Source organism: Aythya fuligula, chromosome 3, assembly GCF_009819795.1.
Source record: "Aythya fuligula isolate bAytFul2 chromosome 3, bAytFul2.pri, whole genome shotgun sequence".
Lineage (NCBI taxonomy): Eukaryota > Metazoa > Chordata > Aves > Anseriformes > Anatidae > Aythya > Aythya fuligula.
The window spans coordinates 107,418,867-107,436,156 of record NC_045561.1 but is presented as its reverse complement, the minus strand read 5'-3'; the positions used below and the strand labels follow the sequence as shown (position 1 = coordinate 107,436,156).

Genomic DNA, 17,290 nt, shown 5'->3' with positions numbered 1-17,290 from the left:
TGATGTTTTACGTAAGGTAAAAGAATTAAAGAATTTTTAGGATAGGAAAAAAAGCAATTGAACAGAACAAACAAGGATTTAGCTTAATGCTTAGAATATTCACTGTGGAGATGGAAACTGCAGGATCCAGACTGTCCCATGGACCCACTGAGCTACTTACCACTATTTCCTGCAGCAAAAGAGGTTGATTGGGGCATTGCCAGCAGACCAGAAGGACCTATCTCATCAGCAGAGCAGTTACAGAGGGTGAGTAGTACAGATTCAAGCTCCTTACAGGGACACGATAATTGATTCTGGGTTTCCTACAGCTTGATGAGTACTTAAAGCACTGTGGTAACGACAAGGTATTCACATTATCTTCCTTACTAAAGAGAGAAAGTAAAAGGACTCCAGTCACCTGATTTTGCTTTGACTCCTAATGTCCTAGATATTTCTCTGCAGGAGAGGTTTCAAGAATACCACTCCCATATGGAAACAGATGCGTATACCCTGGAGAAATGTGGAATTCAATACAAATTCCTGTCTTGATCATTACCTTGTGGCTTTGCACTGGCACATTTCTTTACAACATGCTGCTTTGATTTTTACTTTTTTTTTTTTTTTTTTTTTTTAATAGTATCCACAAATTCTCCCCACTCCCATGTTCTGTGTAGACAGTCGGGGCAGCTAATATTGTGTTTCAACATGTAGGTCTCCTTGTGGCTCTGGGACTCTAATATACAAACAAGTCTTTAGTAAATGAATTTAAAAACTGTACAAGCCCTCCAGTCATTCAGCACCATGGATTCACACGAGGCATAATAGCTCATCACAGATTCCACATCCCAAAAAGAATCTGTGCATCCAAAAATGTATGATTAAGTTTTACCAAACCTCTGAGACTGCAAGCAATATGCAGCAGTATAAAGTATATTTCCTCCTATTTACTGTTTATTTAAAAGAGTGTTCTTGATTAAATATTCTTATATGCACTTCCACTAAAAGTGCTGCAAATAATTTTACTGTAGAGTCCATATTGTACAACTGCTATTTATTTTAAGCATTGCATGATTTGTATTCCTAATGGAAATTTCAATAGCAAACGCTTCCAAGCCAAGCTAGAGTAATTCTCCCTGTTAGTCAATATAGTCTTCATCTACATCAGTAAACAGCACAGTACAATTGACGCAAATGCGTAGGGTGGAAGAGTTAGTGTTGAGGACCATCCACATCACACATGTTCTGGATGTTTTAATTCAGACCAGGTCTAGTTTGGACCCATGGAGTAAGTGCTTATTAGCTGGCATTAGAAACAGTAATACATTAGGTGTGATTCCAGGACACATCTTCCAGATAAGTTTCCTCCACAACAATGTAGTTTGTGCACTCCAAGTTTGTGCACCCCACTCTGTAATTATGCCAGTAGAGTAGTAACTAGAAACATTCAAGAAATTAACCGAAAAACAATGCTCTTGAGAAACCTAAAATGTGTTTATTCTTTAAGTTGAGGATATTTTCTATTATGTCTGAGTAAAAGAAAAGCATTCTTTGTATCTTACTAAGATGACCAACACCCTTCAACCCACATGAAAGTGTACCACACAACTCCCTTGAACAAATAAACATTATCATTTAAAGACAATGTAAATCTGAACTGAAAAACGTAGTTCTTTCTTTTCCAAGTATATTTGTTTACAGAAATCTTCTCTGATAAAATTCAGTTCAGACCAAGAACTAAAATGTCATCTCTCCCAACCGTAAGTTCATGCAGAGAAATTATTAATAAATACTAACTTCATACATTTTTACCCCACATATGCATTAAACAAACTGAAATGCTGTAAATGTAATAATCGTGATTTGGGTCTCCTTCTGGTGGCTTCTCCTGGAAAGATCAAATGTCAAATCTGGGGTTTTGTCTGCAGCCAGGGCAAGCAGAACATCCTGTGGACAAGAAGTCGCCGCCACTGACAACACTCAGACCATTAATTTCTCAGACAGCCGAGGGCCATTATTTTAGAAGCATTTCAGTGACAGAAGGAGAAGTAAAGCTCTGGATTTACTACAGCTAATCGTATTTCTCTTCTGCAAAATTAGTATTTTGCCCTGTATATAGACATTATATATAGAACAACTATAAACTGGACCAAATATACAACAGCAACATTACAGAGCAGATCTCAAAAAACATAACCACAAAAGCACAGGAGACAATCTTATTTGGTGTGCATTTCCAAAAATTTACGAGGCCATAAAACTAAAAGCCAGATACTGCGGTTCAGTAAGACTACAGAGATGTCTCCAGATTTCAGTACTTCTATACTCTTTGTTTTACATTTTGCAGTACCATTTTGTAAACTTAATCCTGAATTTACTCTCTGATACTTCCTCCATGAGTAAAGTATCTCGTGAATTATCTGCAAACACTTCAAACAGCCTTTTGAAGGGAGGAAGTCCTAACAGCTTCGAGCTATTTTCAGATGATAGCTTCCCCCACAACACATAAAGTCATTGAAAAAAAATCACTTTATTACAATTTATTACAAAAGAATCTGTGATTCTCTGTGATTCTGTAATTTGCCAAAAAGAAAATAATGATTTCAAGGAGTTAAACACTTGACATACTTTATTTGGAATATTTTGTAAAGACTATTAACTTTCCTCAGAAACACGTCAGAGAAATGATTAGGTGTCTAATCCTGTGGCTGTACACTGAGTACAATTTAAAATAGAAGCTATAAATTATCAGTCAATAACAAGCACAATACCTGAGGCAGTAAAAATTATTTCATCTGAAAATAACAGTTATTACAAAGGCAGTCTTTTTTAAGAAAAAGATTGTCGGGTAACATCTCTAGTCATAAATATTAAAACAAAAAGACAGAGGCTTACTTATATAAACTGTAGTTAGCAGTTTTTGTGACCACTCATTAGAAATTACAAGGGACTAGGTGATGATTCACAGAGTGATCTGGTTCTACACTGAAGAAATTGAGGATAGGACTGTAGTATGCATTTAAGGGAAAAGACAGATAGTCCCACTTGTCTGCAGAAATTGTCAGTGTGCTCAGTATTAACACATTTGAAAGGCTTTTTAAATTTTTATTGGGCCTCACGTATTTATGAACTGTTTCTGATCCTAGTGTTCATCATCACCATCCAGTATTCCCCCTAATTAAAATTACTTTGAAGTCTCTGACCTTTAGGCAGACACTCGATTCTGAATTAAAATATAATTATCTTTGTAACATGAATACACTTCTCATGCTGCCCCCATGCACTTCTTTTTACAGAATAAATACATACTAAATGTAAGGAAAAGACTACATTGGACATGATAAAATAATGAAGAATAAAAAGAAAATAAACTGAACAGCAGCATGCCTTTCCTTTCATATCTATCAAGGGCAAAGAAACAGTAGAGAAAAAAGAAAGGTAGTACTCAAAATCTAGAGAAGGAAATCCTTTGTACACAGTGCATAATTTATCTGCAGAGGACATACCGCCATGAAGCCTCGCTACTTTTGTTTGAAACCAAAAGAAATATAGTCTTTTATATGAGTAGGTCCAGGGTTTGTATTCCAGTGGTATTAAATACGTAAAGTATGGCTTATTGAATAGGGCTGCAACCTCTTACTGAAGGTGAAAAAGGCTCATAAATTACAGAGTGAAGAGACTGTATTTCTTTGAGTAAACCACGTATTTTTTCCTTAAACTTTTGGTACTGGTCACTGTAGCTATCAGAAGTGCTAGTTCAATGACGGCAGCACTTCCCATTTACCTCCCTGTATCCAGCATTGCTTCTCCTAATGAAGGATTCCTTAGTTTAAATGAAGGACAGCTCTTGACCATGTGTTTGCTTTGTATTACTTTGTAAACTTTTTGAAGGCCAAACAGAAGAAACTTAATAATAACTTACTTTCACGTAGAGCTGCTGAAACTCCTCAAGGTTCAGTCTTCCACTTGGACAGTCCTTTAGAAAGCCTTTGTACCACTGTTTTAGCTCGTGTTCATTGAACTCCGTGCTCTTCACCAGATCTTCCATAACTTCAGGGGCCAGCTTGCTATTTTGTTTCCCCATTCTGCCTTAAGAAGAAATAAATTAATACAATTAGCCAAGTTGCTGTGATCATTTTAAACTTGATTAGCGGCAAAGCTCGAACGCATCACTTGTTTTGCACTCACTGCTGCTTTTAGTCAAAACATAACTTTACAGATTCCCTAGTGAACAGGAACCTAAGCTATGCCTGAACGTTAGAGGCTGAAATGGTGAAAAATACATCTTTCACCCACATATCTCAAGGCCTGGAGAAAGACTGCTCATTTGCCTTTAAATTAATGTTGAAAATAAATCTCTTCTGTCTTTAATAATAGTATCATCTAAGTGAAAGATTTATTTTCTTTTGACTTTGATGGTAGGGTATTTTCCTTCCGTTGGAAAGTACTACTCCATTTCACCATAGTGCTAGTATCACGTTGAAAAGCTGCCTCTCATTTTTAGTGATTTCTGTAATTTCTGGCTTTTCTTCACACTAGGGATGAAAAAAGATGACTTCACTTCTTTTTTCTTTTTAATTTAACAAAAAATTTTCACACATTCAGGGATGCCCGCAGAATTCCTCTTTATTTTTCTCTTGAAAATCTCTCTGGTATGACACTCATGTTAGCAGCTGTTCCTCACAGGTGCAGGGTTATGGACAGAGAGGTTTATAACATAAACCACTGGATGCTCCACACACTGGTTTATCACCACTGTTAACTCCAGAGATATCCATGACATATATCTTACATATATCTTACAGACATACTAGTAAATATTACACATAAAACATACAGACACAAAATACTCATTTGTGTGTATGTACATACCGAACTTTCAGTGCTATTGACACTGGCCTTTCAATTGAGGTATCTTTTAAGAAATCCTTTCCTTTAACCTGTTCCAGTACTACTGTACTACAGTTTGTTCATGACAGGAGATGTCTTTCAGTTATTTTTTAATCAGATGACACACAGTACTTAACTTGTCCTGTACAGCACTGCAAAGAGATGAATAATTTCTTTCCTGAGCCAAGCTTGGCATTTCCATTTTTATCTTCCAGTATAGCATCTGCCTCTAATGACAGAACCACATTGAATGCATTGATTTCTAATCCATATCACCACCCATTCCTGATATTAATCTATTGCTTTTGGCATCTTCCCCTATTACTAAATTTAGTTTCTTTCTCCTCAGAAGGAGATATTTTGTTCTGTTCCAGAGAATCAATATATTTATAAAACTCCCTTTACAGGAACCATCTTTGAGCAGGCGCAAAGTTTCCCATTCCTCTTGGTTTATCCATAACCAACATAACCACCAGTGCCATGCTACCAGTGTCACCAGGTCTCATCCCGAAACACCACATGGCCACCAAAGGGGAGTCTTTGGTGACATCCCTGCCTGGTCTGTCCTCATCCCCTCCACAGCATCCCCTCCCACAGGATGGTCAGGGTTGCCGGGACATCCCTGCCAAGGCCGTTCAGTTGCACAAACACCCGTAATACTGAGAAGGGGGGTGGCTTTCTACAAAGCATTCAGCTGGTACGAAATTGAGAAATTCAGTCTTTGGACAGTGAAAAGTGCTACAACCCATCAAGGTAGAAACTCCAGTTAGAGATATCTTTGGGACCTTGGCTACTAGATGAGCAACTGAAGGTAGACCTGGTCCACAATCTTTTGGCGTGCTTCCAGCAAGCAGATGTTTTTTCCCCATACTTTGCACCTCCTTCCTCTTCCAGCCCTGCAAGATGCTTCAGCACTTTCTTGCTCCTGGCCTTGCATCTTCTCTGAACTACAGGAACCCTACTACATGGACTCACAGAGCTGCTACTTAAGGGCAGCAGACTGCTTGTGCCAAACTCGCTTTGGATATTTGCCAATCTCCCATCCACACATTTTGGTAAACTCAGCCATATTGGAGAGTTTGACCTTTCAGTTAATTACCACAGGCCTACCTGTATGTGCAGATGCCTAGAAATTAGCTGTCTTGTTAAAGGGTGGGTATGTAATTTATAGTATTTAGAACAATTGTCCCAGCCTTAGCTTTGAAGTCCCCATCCTCTTGTGTATGAGATTGACCTAATTTGACATAATCTGAATTTTAATCCCACAGAGACTAAAGTACAGTAATTCCAGTTCAGATTACTTTTAAGTGAAACAACAGATTGTTTCATTTGTTTTAATCTTTAAGGGGCCTGTTTGTTCCCCCCCCCTTTTTTTTTTCTTTTTCTCCTTTAAACTATGTGACCCCTTGCAGTCTTAAGGTGCTTTGCTTAGGATCCAGAGGACCATTAAAGATTCTCAGCAATTACGGTAACTACCTTAGGCAGATTCACAAGGCATCTTCTAGCTCTCTTAATTTAGCCAAGTGTGCTTTTACTTGACTCTTTTCACCTGGATCCTTACCTCCATTAATATTTTCTCAACAGCACTTACACATGAAGAAAAAAAAAAAAAAAAAAAAGCATTTTCGATGGGCAAAGATCAGGTGTTTTAAGATCAGGTGTTTTTCACTAGCAAATTTTCTGTTACTGTTAACGTAAAAGTAACTTTTCTGCATTTATTTTGCTAGCTTTACAGCCCTTGGACCCGGTACTAAACAGACAGACCTGTGAATCAGCACCATCTTCTGAAGTTAACTTTATTATTACTGGTAATGTGGTCATAAAACACCATAGAAAAAGAGTGGGTCTGCACATATGTAAGAATACCTGAATATAGAGCTGAACAAAAATCCATACATAAAACCTTTCCTATCATCAGATTCAAAGAAATGAGACCCAGCTTTTCTGCCTCTGTGATGCAGGTCCCTTGTTTTGGTAAGCTGCTTGCTCAAGCCACAAGTTGTTCAATAAATCCTAAACACCTTCCAGCCATCTCTAATGCTCCTCAACATTTAATATCCTCTACTAAATCAATGAAAACCATGGCTAAGATCTTAATAAACACTTTCAGAAACTGTTCCACAGAAACAACCAGTACTTGAGGAAGGTATAATTTGGGACTGGTGGGTTCTGTATTTGTATTTGCAGCTCCAGCACAGCATGGCCCATACTCTGCCTTGTTCTGTTTGAAATGAGGGACTGAACAAGCTGACCAAGCCAGTCACAATGTCTTCCTATAATTAGAGGCACCCATTCTTCCTTCTCTCTCTCTTTTTTTTTTTTTCCCCTTCAGAATTGAATTATAATCTGCAAGAAAGCTCAAGAGTCTCATATAATTATCAAATATAAACTCACACTTCTGGCTCTGGGAGATCCATCTTATTTGGGAATAAAAACTCAAATATACAGATTATCTAGTTAATCACATTCTAACATCTTCTAGAGTTTCATTGAATCTCTTATTATTATTGAAAAAGTACAATTACCCATTAGCAATGAGTAAGCCACTGCCAACACATTTAATTTTCTAAAATGAAAAACTTTTTAATTAACTTAGAATCATGGTTTCCCAAACATGTTTTTTTCCTTGTGAAAATCTATGAATATGCATTAGGAAAATACAGGAGAGAACAGCTGCACAATCACTAATTCTTCAAGAAGGGGAAAGGTCACTCTGCAAGCATTTCTTTGTTTAGAAAATTTTATTCTTTTAAACTCTAAATTTGCTTCCAACTTCCAAGCTTCCAACCATGCAATGTGACGATTCAAGCAGCGTTCTTCATCTTCTGTTGCATTTTCTGATTGGTAAAAAACAAGAAAGGAAAACAAAAAAAAGGCAACATGTTTCAACTCCAAACAAATACTGGAGACAGATTCACAATAAACAAGGAACCAGCAAAGAGGGAGGCATTTAGCACGAGTAAAGGTGTCAAGTCTATTCCCGATGAGATTACTCTAGCAGGAGAACATTTTAATATTAGCAAGGGCAACACAATGCAGATTAGAGATCAAGAAAAATACTGAAACTGCAGAGTTGTGTCACAAGCAGCAACAGCAATAAAAGCTGAGCTTAAAAAACACATACCCTTAGCTAAAATGCTGCAAGCAAACATCAGCCACGCAGAGGAACAAGCTTCCCAGCAATGTTTGGTACTTCAGCTCTCATATAGCAACACCTTAGCTGCTGTTTCTACAGTAGGAGGGTCAGTTTTAAAAGCTGGAGTTTTATTAAACAGATTCCAAAACAGAAGCCTTGCGGGCTGTGTCAGCAGCTGGCAGGAACAACACGAGGACGTACACGGCTGTGCTCTGCACCACTGCAGCTCAGGATGGGCACTGCCAGCCAGCTCGAGCAAGGGGCTGCAGCAGCTGGAAGCGCCTCTCAAAGGACTCAGAAGCATGGCTTAGCAAACTGCTTTTATATGATTTACTAGGGGCTTTGGAGACAACAGGGATTAAGTCATGTGCAGCAAGAGGATGACGGTTCCTCCAGTTTTAAAACCATACCTGGTCTTCCAGTTTTTTCCTGATAAATCTTTTGCTTTATAGGTTTCCTGCAATGCTACCGTGTGTCCCACACGAGCTTCAGGTGTTTCAAAAGCTCTCTGCTCTCCACATGGACATCATCCAAATCTCTTGGCCAACTGAAGGTGTTTTTTCCCCTGGAATATTTTACAGCTGTTCCTACACAGGTTTATCGGGTCTGTATCTCCCACTTGGCTTGCCAGTACTAAACTAGCAGTGTGGGGTCAGTCTTACAAATAGAATTTAGAATTTTATTCAAGACCTAAGCAGAAAAAAAAATAAACGTGAATAGCAAAACATGACTTACGGAAGCTCCTTTGCTGTTTAGTTATTTCAAAACATCCCCAAACTGTTGCTAACAGTTCCAGTCCCACCTGCTTCCTCTCTTTCCCCTCCTCTCCCTTTGGCCTCCTCGGCAAGTTTTCAATTTTCAAAGGGACCAAGTGCAAACAAAAATAACTGTCCATTTCTGTGGAAGAGTAAACTGAGTGCTGCTAAAGACATGACATTTGTGCTGAAAAGGACCCAAACTCCTTTGAATAGACAGCATCAGCAATGTCCAGTCATGTCTCCAAAAATCCTGTTCTGTTCCTTTTTGCTCCCTTTGCTTAAATCGAGTTGTATAAAGCTATTTTCTGTCTAAGTTGCATTAGGAAGAGTGTTGCCAGCAGTTTGAGAAGAGTGATCCTTCTCTGCTAAGCACCAGTGATAGGCACCTGGAGTGCTGGGTCCAGTGCTGGGCTTCCAGGACAAGGGAGACCTGAACATACCAGAGAGAGACCAGTGAAGGGCCGTGGAGGTGATTAGATTAGGAGAGTGGAGCATGTGTCGTACATGGAGAGGCTGAGAGTGCTGGGGATGTTCAGCCTGGAGTACAGAAGGTTTGGGGGGGGATCGTATCAGTGTGTATAAATTCCAAGTGGGAATTTAAAGTAAAGAAGACAGAGACGGGCTCTTCTCAGGGGTGCCCAGCGAGACAAGAAGCAATGGGCACAAACTGCAATTCAGGAAAATCTGTCTGGATGCATGAAAACACTTTTTTACTCTGCCACTGATCAAACACTGGTTGCCCAGAGAGGCTGTGGAGTCCCCACCCCAAGAGATATTCAATGCCCAGATGCAGACAGCCCTAAGCAACCTGCTCTCGCTGACCCTGTTTGAGAAGAGGGAAGAACCACAGATGCCCCGCAGCATCTGGGGAAACAATGAGAGGGAAATGGAGCAGTCATACCGCCTAACTTTTCATACCCACAGTAGGTACCCTCCATTGAAAGTAAAAGGTTTCATCCAAAGGATCATTTAGAGAATGACTGGGGTCACCTCCCTCCCCTCACTGACTCCAGAAGGAGTGCAGGCAGATTCACCCACGTCCCTGGGCACAGGCACCTGGTGTTAAGTGATGCTAAGCACTGGGACTGCCCCAACTTATCTCAGTGTATTTTGGCTGCTTTTGCACATGCTAGTGTTCCTGCTCCTGCTTTCCCAGTAATCCTGCTTGAGCTGAAAGCTGTAGTCAATCAACATCTCTGCAGCCACATGGGGCGTGTGCTTTAAATGAGTCCCCTTGCAAGGCACATGTTTTTTTTGCTCTTCCCTGGCTCTGGGAAACGGGAACGAGTTGTGTGGACTATGCCAGAAGCAAATGACAACATTCACTTTGCCAGCTCAGCTGTGCTGGCAGGCAGTCATTAGGTTGGAAGGAAAGCTGTGCTTCATCCCCACCCCTCTGCCCACTCCCAGCCCACAAGCTCCCACAGGAACGTGCTGACTCCTGGGGACTACATGTGAAATCCAGGCATTGAGCAGGCAAGTGTAGTGGGTGTCTTTGCAATCTTTGACATAATACAAATCTATAAACGGTACATTAAGCACCGTATAGCCTCCAACATACAGAGATATATAGGGGGAACAAAACCCAAAACAATTAAATGCTGGGGAAAGCACAGAACTATGCACATAATCGACAATAACAGAATAATTTTCTTGTTATTTTTGATCAGGCTGTTTATCAAATTTCCAGCTGTGTGCTGATAATAACTATAAGTCCTGACAACTCCCAGCATTGTTCCTTTCTCCTCGGGCTATTTCTAATACTTACAGCCTTTCCTCTGCTAATGTCAGCATGAAGGATAGAGAGAAGCAGGCTATCAAACTACAGGTGCTTCACTCCCTCAAATACACTTGTTCCACAGAAGAAGAAATCACAAAATCACAGAGTAATAGAATCATTAAGACCTCCAAGATCATCTGGTCCAATCATCCCGCTATGACCACTAAACTATGTCCCTAAGCACCACGTCCACCCTTTCCTTAAACACCCCCAGGGACAGTGACCCTACCACCTCCCTGGGCAACCTGTTCCAATGCCCGACTGCTCTTTCTGAGAAGAAATGTCTCCTAAATTCCAACCTGAACCTCCCCTGGTGCAACTTGAGGCCATTCCCTCTAGTCCTATCACCAGTTACCCGTGAGAAGATGCTGACCCCCAGCTCCCCACTGCTCAGCGCCCTCCTCCTACTCCTCTGAACCATGAACTCATGGATCCTAACGCACTGCAGCTCCACACCTGCACTTTGCCAGCAGGGAGAAAGAGCTGATACAGCCAGCAGGAGTGGAAGATGAATGCAATCCACTTCTCAATGTTACTGTTGGGGCAAAAAAGGCAGACAAGGAGCAACACTCCAGGCAGTGGCAGAGGGCCCAGACACAGCAGAAGCCCAACAGGGACAGGCTGTGCAGAGCTCTCCCCTTTATATAGTACTTAACACTATATTCTGGAATTTTCACCACATTTATACTGTTCTTTGCACCAGAAAAACAGAAAGTCCATCAGTAGAGGAAAAAAAAATCAGAATTTTTGTGTACAACCCCATACTGAAATTAGGAACAGTCGTAATTTGCTGCTGATAACAAATGATGAAATAAGGGTGAAGCAAACAGGCTAGGTTCTGATGGTATTACACTACAGTAAAATCTGGAATAAATCCAATGATTTCATATTACTCTACTGGTTTTACCAAAGATCAGATTCAGGTCTGCAATCTCTCTGCGTAAAAGAAATGGGGGAAAATAGAGAGTAATGTCATTAAGGGATGCAATTATCCAACTGAATTGAATAATAAATGGAGAGAAGAGGTTTAAGCAAAATAAAAGAGATATATTTTTAAATGTTATTTGAAATGAGATGGATATTCAATTAGATTCAAGCAATAATAATAATAACAATAATAATAAACATTTGAAAGGTAAAAGCCACACAGGAGGATGCTTTAAAGTAACGGTATGTAGGGCTTTTTTTCTTCAGGTGTCTAGGAAACAGAATTTGGATTTATTTCATTAAAAGTGTGAAAATATTGTCTTTTGTTAAGTCTGAAATAAAACCAAATGGGAATTCTCTGCATTTTCAAATCGAGGCCAATACTAGAATCACCAGTAGCTCCACTGTTGATCCACCCCTGTGGGGCACATTAGGGCTATATTCAAAGCCCAACTCTGAATACATCAGGTTGTGTATAAACTAACCCGTAGGCACGTGATCTGAAGTACATCTCAGGGTCCTAATTCTGTCCCTTCTCCTAATTTGGATTAGGAAACTGCTTACAGCATGCCATAGCCTTCTTTCCTCCTTTACTGGTGGACATAGGAAGAAATACATAAATACATAAAGCTGAGACTTATCTGTGTTGTTCAACCAGACCCAAGAGCTCAGGAGAGCTTCCAGGCTCTAGCATTTAGCTCTAGCCTTGGAGAGACAGGGGCAAAATCTCCCTTTTGCTTGTTCTTTCTCTGTCTCAAACCACAAGGAGGAGGGTATCCATATTTCTACAGAAAGTTTTGGTTCTGGACAATCTTAAAAAAATTTCTGAAGAAATTTTTTTTTACTGAGCACTTCCTTCTTCACCCTTTTGTTTGGTTTTGTTGCATGCTATAACTTATATGGTAATTCTTTTGGTCATGCCCACTTTTAATTCTCCAATATTGAGACAGAATTTGGTGACCTATTTGAGATCTCCTAGACAATTTAGTGAATATTTTCTGAAGAGAACAATATGCTTGTTAACGCTGAGTGTCAAACACTTAAATGCATCAGTTGCCATCATTTTATTTTGCTATTGGCCCAGCCTCTATCAGCTGTGGTCACTAGTACATCACAAGGAGGCGTGAATTGAGGAAGAAGTATCATTTATCAGCACTTGCATTTTTTTCTTAACAGGTCTATTCTCTCCATTTTTGTCTTCGTAAATAACAATATTAAAATGCACACAGAACATTTACTGTATCTTTTTGTAGTAATTCATATGCTAAACACCTTTCCAATAAACTTGAGTAACGGTTAGACTGATTATCCAGAATATTCCACCAGAAGAGCTTTCACTGCTCTGACAAGTTTGTTTTATGTCCTATGCCAAATAGAACTGTTTTTTGCTGATCTCACGGAGATTTTATTCTAGAATCTATCACTTCCAAAAGGCTTTCCCATGTGAGATGCCCTGAAAATCGTAACTTCCTAGACATCATTAGGAGTGGCCACTGGAACAAATTGTGTTTCAGCACTGATCATTACTTTCCAACTCTTGCATTTCAAAAGAACTGCTTATGTGATTTCTAGGTATTTCAGAGACTTACTGACAATTAGTATTCCACCTCTTCTGGGACAGTTGTTTCAAACTTCTTTTTTTTTGGGGGGGCGGGGAGGGGCAAAATTAACAACGCATGCTTGAACATTATAGTTTCCCTGAGTGAATTCCAGCCTTCTTCTGGAACCGTGGAATCACGTTTATGCAGACTGTAATTACACTTCTAATTTTGTTATGCCAAACTTGACCAGCAGTTCCTCTACCTGAAAAATAGCCTTCATGTAAATTTGTAGACCAGAGTTTATTCAAATGTTATTTTTCCTTTGGGCTTGGGGATAAGAGTTTTTAAGACTTCAGCCATTACTCATATTTACATGTAAGTACTTTCTCCATACCTGCTCCACAAACTAGCCAAATTCTCTAAACTGGAATATTTAGTAATAGGTACTCTTACTGCTCACCTTTCAGACTCATTGCAATTTGGGTTTTAACCCATCACATGTCTTTTAGGACCACATTTCTGAGTCACTGGGCTCTGCTTATGATACAAGCTTCATCCTTGATTTATATCCACATTCCTTATCGCAGCTTTTAAACAATACCACCTTACTTTCCTGCCAAGGTGGATTAATCACATTGAACATTAGTTGTTTAAAACATTAGTTGTCTTTGGTTCCTCTGCAGTCAATGGAGATGGCAAGACATCTTCACGGTGATTCACCCCATGCAGAGATAGATGTCTGAAAGAGTCAGGATGAATATATGTATGCCTATTTTAAGAGAGGATGAATCACCCTCTACAAGCATCTCTTTCTTTCTAACGGTTGTAGAGGCAGCCTTGTAAACCTGCTTAGATCTGAAACTGGATTTCTAAATGCTTCAAGTGAAGCAAGAAAGATCCCATCCCTCTCATCAACAGTGGAGAACCTAGAACCAAAATGTTATTCCTGATCTCACCAGGGGGTGCATACATTACTGAAGTTGATTGCTATTCCTCTGCATTACAACCTTTAATCAGGTGTAACTAATGCCATTACAAACACCATATGATGGTTTACCAAATACAAGCCCTCTCTTTTGTATTGTTATTTCCTCCTATCAAAACAGTGGAAAAATTAATTCTTTTCCACCCTTTCCAGGTTCCCCCAAAACAAAATGGCTGAACTGCAGAGAACATGCTGTTCAAGATGGTCTCTTTACCCTCTTGTCACTTTGTGCTTTTTCCTCAGTGTTGTTCTTATTGTCAATTAAAGTCCTGTCCTCAAAGAGTAAGAAGAATATTTATTATTAAATATAATTTCATTTGATAAAAAACTGAGCATCATAAAGCTATATAAAAATTTGGCCTTCTCCAACCCCTTTCTAATACCGAGCTCTCTCATTATCAACTGCAGCTCTGCCCAACAGTGCAAAAACTGTCTCATAGTGCTGGATGCACAGGGAGAAGCAGGTGTGGTGAGCACTGTATGGTCGTTGCAAGGAATAACTGCAGCAAAATTAGTGCCTGGGTTAGTTCCTCTCCGTTCCCAACTCACAGGAACTCTCTTGAACTCTCTTTTTCACCTTTTTCTCACTCCCGTGCCCTGTGGTGACAACTACGACCGACAAAGGGACAACAGCATAGCGTCTACGAATAGGTTTGAAATGACTGAAATAAATGGAAGCTGATACATACATATAAGTTTTAAGTCTCTTACTTCCATTGTATTCCTCCATGAGAAGGAAACATCTAAAACTCTGGAGTTAGCTTGCTTTTGCACACACATCTCTGACCACTGTGAATAAGCTGACTTCAACTGATGATTTTGACTTGTGTGCTAAACAGCTACATTACTAAAAACCACATGACTATATTATGATAGATATTAACAGAAGTGGTTAGCAGGAAAGCAGATACAGCTTTTTATTTTCCTAAAAACCTTTCAGAGTCAAAACAAAGTGTTTATAACATTGTGGCTAGTGATCCATTGGTGCAACGCTCACCCCAAATACATTATAAACCAATCGTCAGAATTATCCCTTGTGACTGCTTCAGATGGAGCATGATTAAATGCAGAGGAAATACATTACTGAGATGATGAATCATAATTCTGCAGAATGAAATCAATGGCTTTACACTTTTGAGTTGGACACTGAGGGGCAGTCAGAAATGTTACTCATAGAAACAAGTGAGCAAATGAATCACATAAACAACTTGAACAGGAAAAAATATACTTCAAACCTGACCCTCAGTAACACTGACTATAAAAGAATCACGGAAGAAAACCTGAAAATGTTTTCTTCAGAAATAATTTTCATACAAGAAGTTCTTCATTGCTCTAGTGTGAAACGTAAAGTTTTTTTTTTCCTTGCATTTGATTTTTACAGTTTGGAACATAATAGTGTAATTTATAGGTGTTTGACAGCTTATTTGAGACATTTTTCACTGTAATACTAAGAAGGCAGGTTGGTAACCATCTCATAGCAAAAAGAGGATTAAGTCATACTTTAGAGAGTATTGATTGGAATGACCTAAACCACACTGAACTGGATTCAGCTGCCCAGACAGAGTAGTATGACTGTTGGTATCTGCTAGCTCCTTGTGACGTCTCAAGACACATTTTAGATGGCACCAGACCCCTATGATTAGCAGCTGAATCAGTTGAATGAGATCTTGCCCACTTACTTTAGACATCTACAAGTGCCCTGCTCTGTTTTGTCAAGAGAAAAATCTTCACAGAAAAAACACCTAAATTTGTTAAACAAGATTTATCAACAGGCTCACCCTCTGGAGACCTTCAACAATGCCTGCCTCCCCTGAATCTGTGCTTATGCTAGTAGGACGGCTTTGTTATATGCACCTGAAGGTGAGATGGAAAATAAGGTGTTCCTGGTCTAGCTGAATGAGCTGACATTTGCCTGCTATGCCATGTTAACCAAGAAGCTGTCAGCCGTCCCATTCACTCCCACTAGCATGTGTGCAAGCAGCTGAGAGTGCGTGGTCAGCCGTCATGTCAGCTGTGCCAGAGGGAGAGCTGCTAAGCACAGGGACCCCTGTTGTTTGTGCCTGTCCTTGCTAGTTTATAGCATAACATACAAGGGGTTCAAATCATACTTGAGATCTCCAAGTCATTTTTTAGCTTTGGCTAGTATCTTTGATGGACATGGGAGCAAAAAGGTCAAGGCTGGGAAAGCATGAAGCTGAACTAGGACCTCTAGGATTGAATTTAAAAGTGTTCATTCTGTGTGATTTTAAAAAGTGAAACTTTTTAAACTTTCTGTGTGATTTTTAAAGTGAAACTTTATGAGTTTCACTTGCCAGAGCTGTCAATCCAATTTGTGTTATAAAGCACACAATTGATTCAAAATGTAAAAATGGCTATAATGAAGATTAAGAAAATAAGTTCTTTGGCATGGAGAATCTATGCTATGTGGGCAAATCCAGAATCAAAAAGTAATAATGCACATAATCATTACCATCACCTAGTATTTCCTCATTAATCAGCGCATGCTATTTGAAATCAGACTGACAGATAATATAGATGAGTCTCACAAGCCCTTCCTCCTGTAAAAATATAAGTATTTTTACAGATGACAAAGGTCTTAGCAAGGTTATATATTTAGGGGGAAAAAAAAAGGAAAGAAAAGAATGCATTCTGACATTAATATTGATAGAAACTGCGAAATGAGCAAGAAGGACAAAGCAAAAGTAAAGCTGTCTCTCTCTGAGGAAACTCTGTGTCCCTGATACAGGAACCTCATTATTATTTCATGACCTTAATGGCAAGGCTCTAAGCCTCGTGTATGCCCTTCATAACATAAAATTCATTACAAATACAAAACAGATCTGGGATATGCAACAATTGAAAGTTGTTAGCTATTTCTTCTAGTTTGGGTTTCTTTTATATAGTACAATAGTTACAAAAGACAGCAACGTAAAAAAACTGTAACTTTTCAGAAGTCCTAAGTATGAATCACAGCATATGGTCTTTCTGTTAAAAGATAAGCCAGAGGGTGGTAGGGAAAGAGAAAAAGCCTCTCATGCTAAAGGACTGCATAATTTTGTAATTTCATACATTAAAAATAATTGGAACAATTTCTTCCAACTGTTTTAAATGAGAGCTCTACTGGAATAAATTTTTATAACTGTTTTTTGCAGCTGTGCTAATAAAACACTGATATACTTGCCCAGCTGAATCCATGTGTGCGCACACATGCTTTTTTTGGTGAGAAATTAGAGAAAGACAAAAATAAGTGAGAGACAAAATCTAAATTTCACTAGTATTCATCATGGCCAAATATAA

The 17,290-nt window shown here is 39.2% G+C and overlaps 1 protein-coding gene across 5 annotated transcripts in view; it reads right to left on the bottom strand.

Moving 5' to 3' along the window:
- Window positions 1–17,290, bottom strand: part of VSNL1 (visinin like 1) — an 88,131-nt gene that overhangs the window by 46,590 nt on the left and 24,251 nt on the right. For 3 of the 5 annotated variants that reach the window (XM_032185057.1, XM_032185054.1, XM_032185055.1), the window contains exon 2: window positions 3,899–4,065. In XM_032185057.1, coding sequence (XP_032040948.1) covers window positions 3,899–4,060 — 162 coding nt within the window. In that variant the 5' untranslated portion in view covers window positions 4,061–4,065. The remainder of the gene's footprint in view (window positions 1–3,898; window positions 4,066–17,290) is intronic. The other 2 variants (XM_032185056.1, XM_032185058.1) reach the window with 1 other exon arrangement.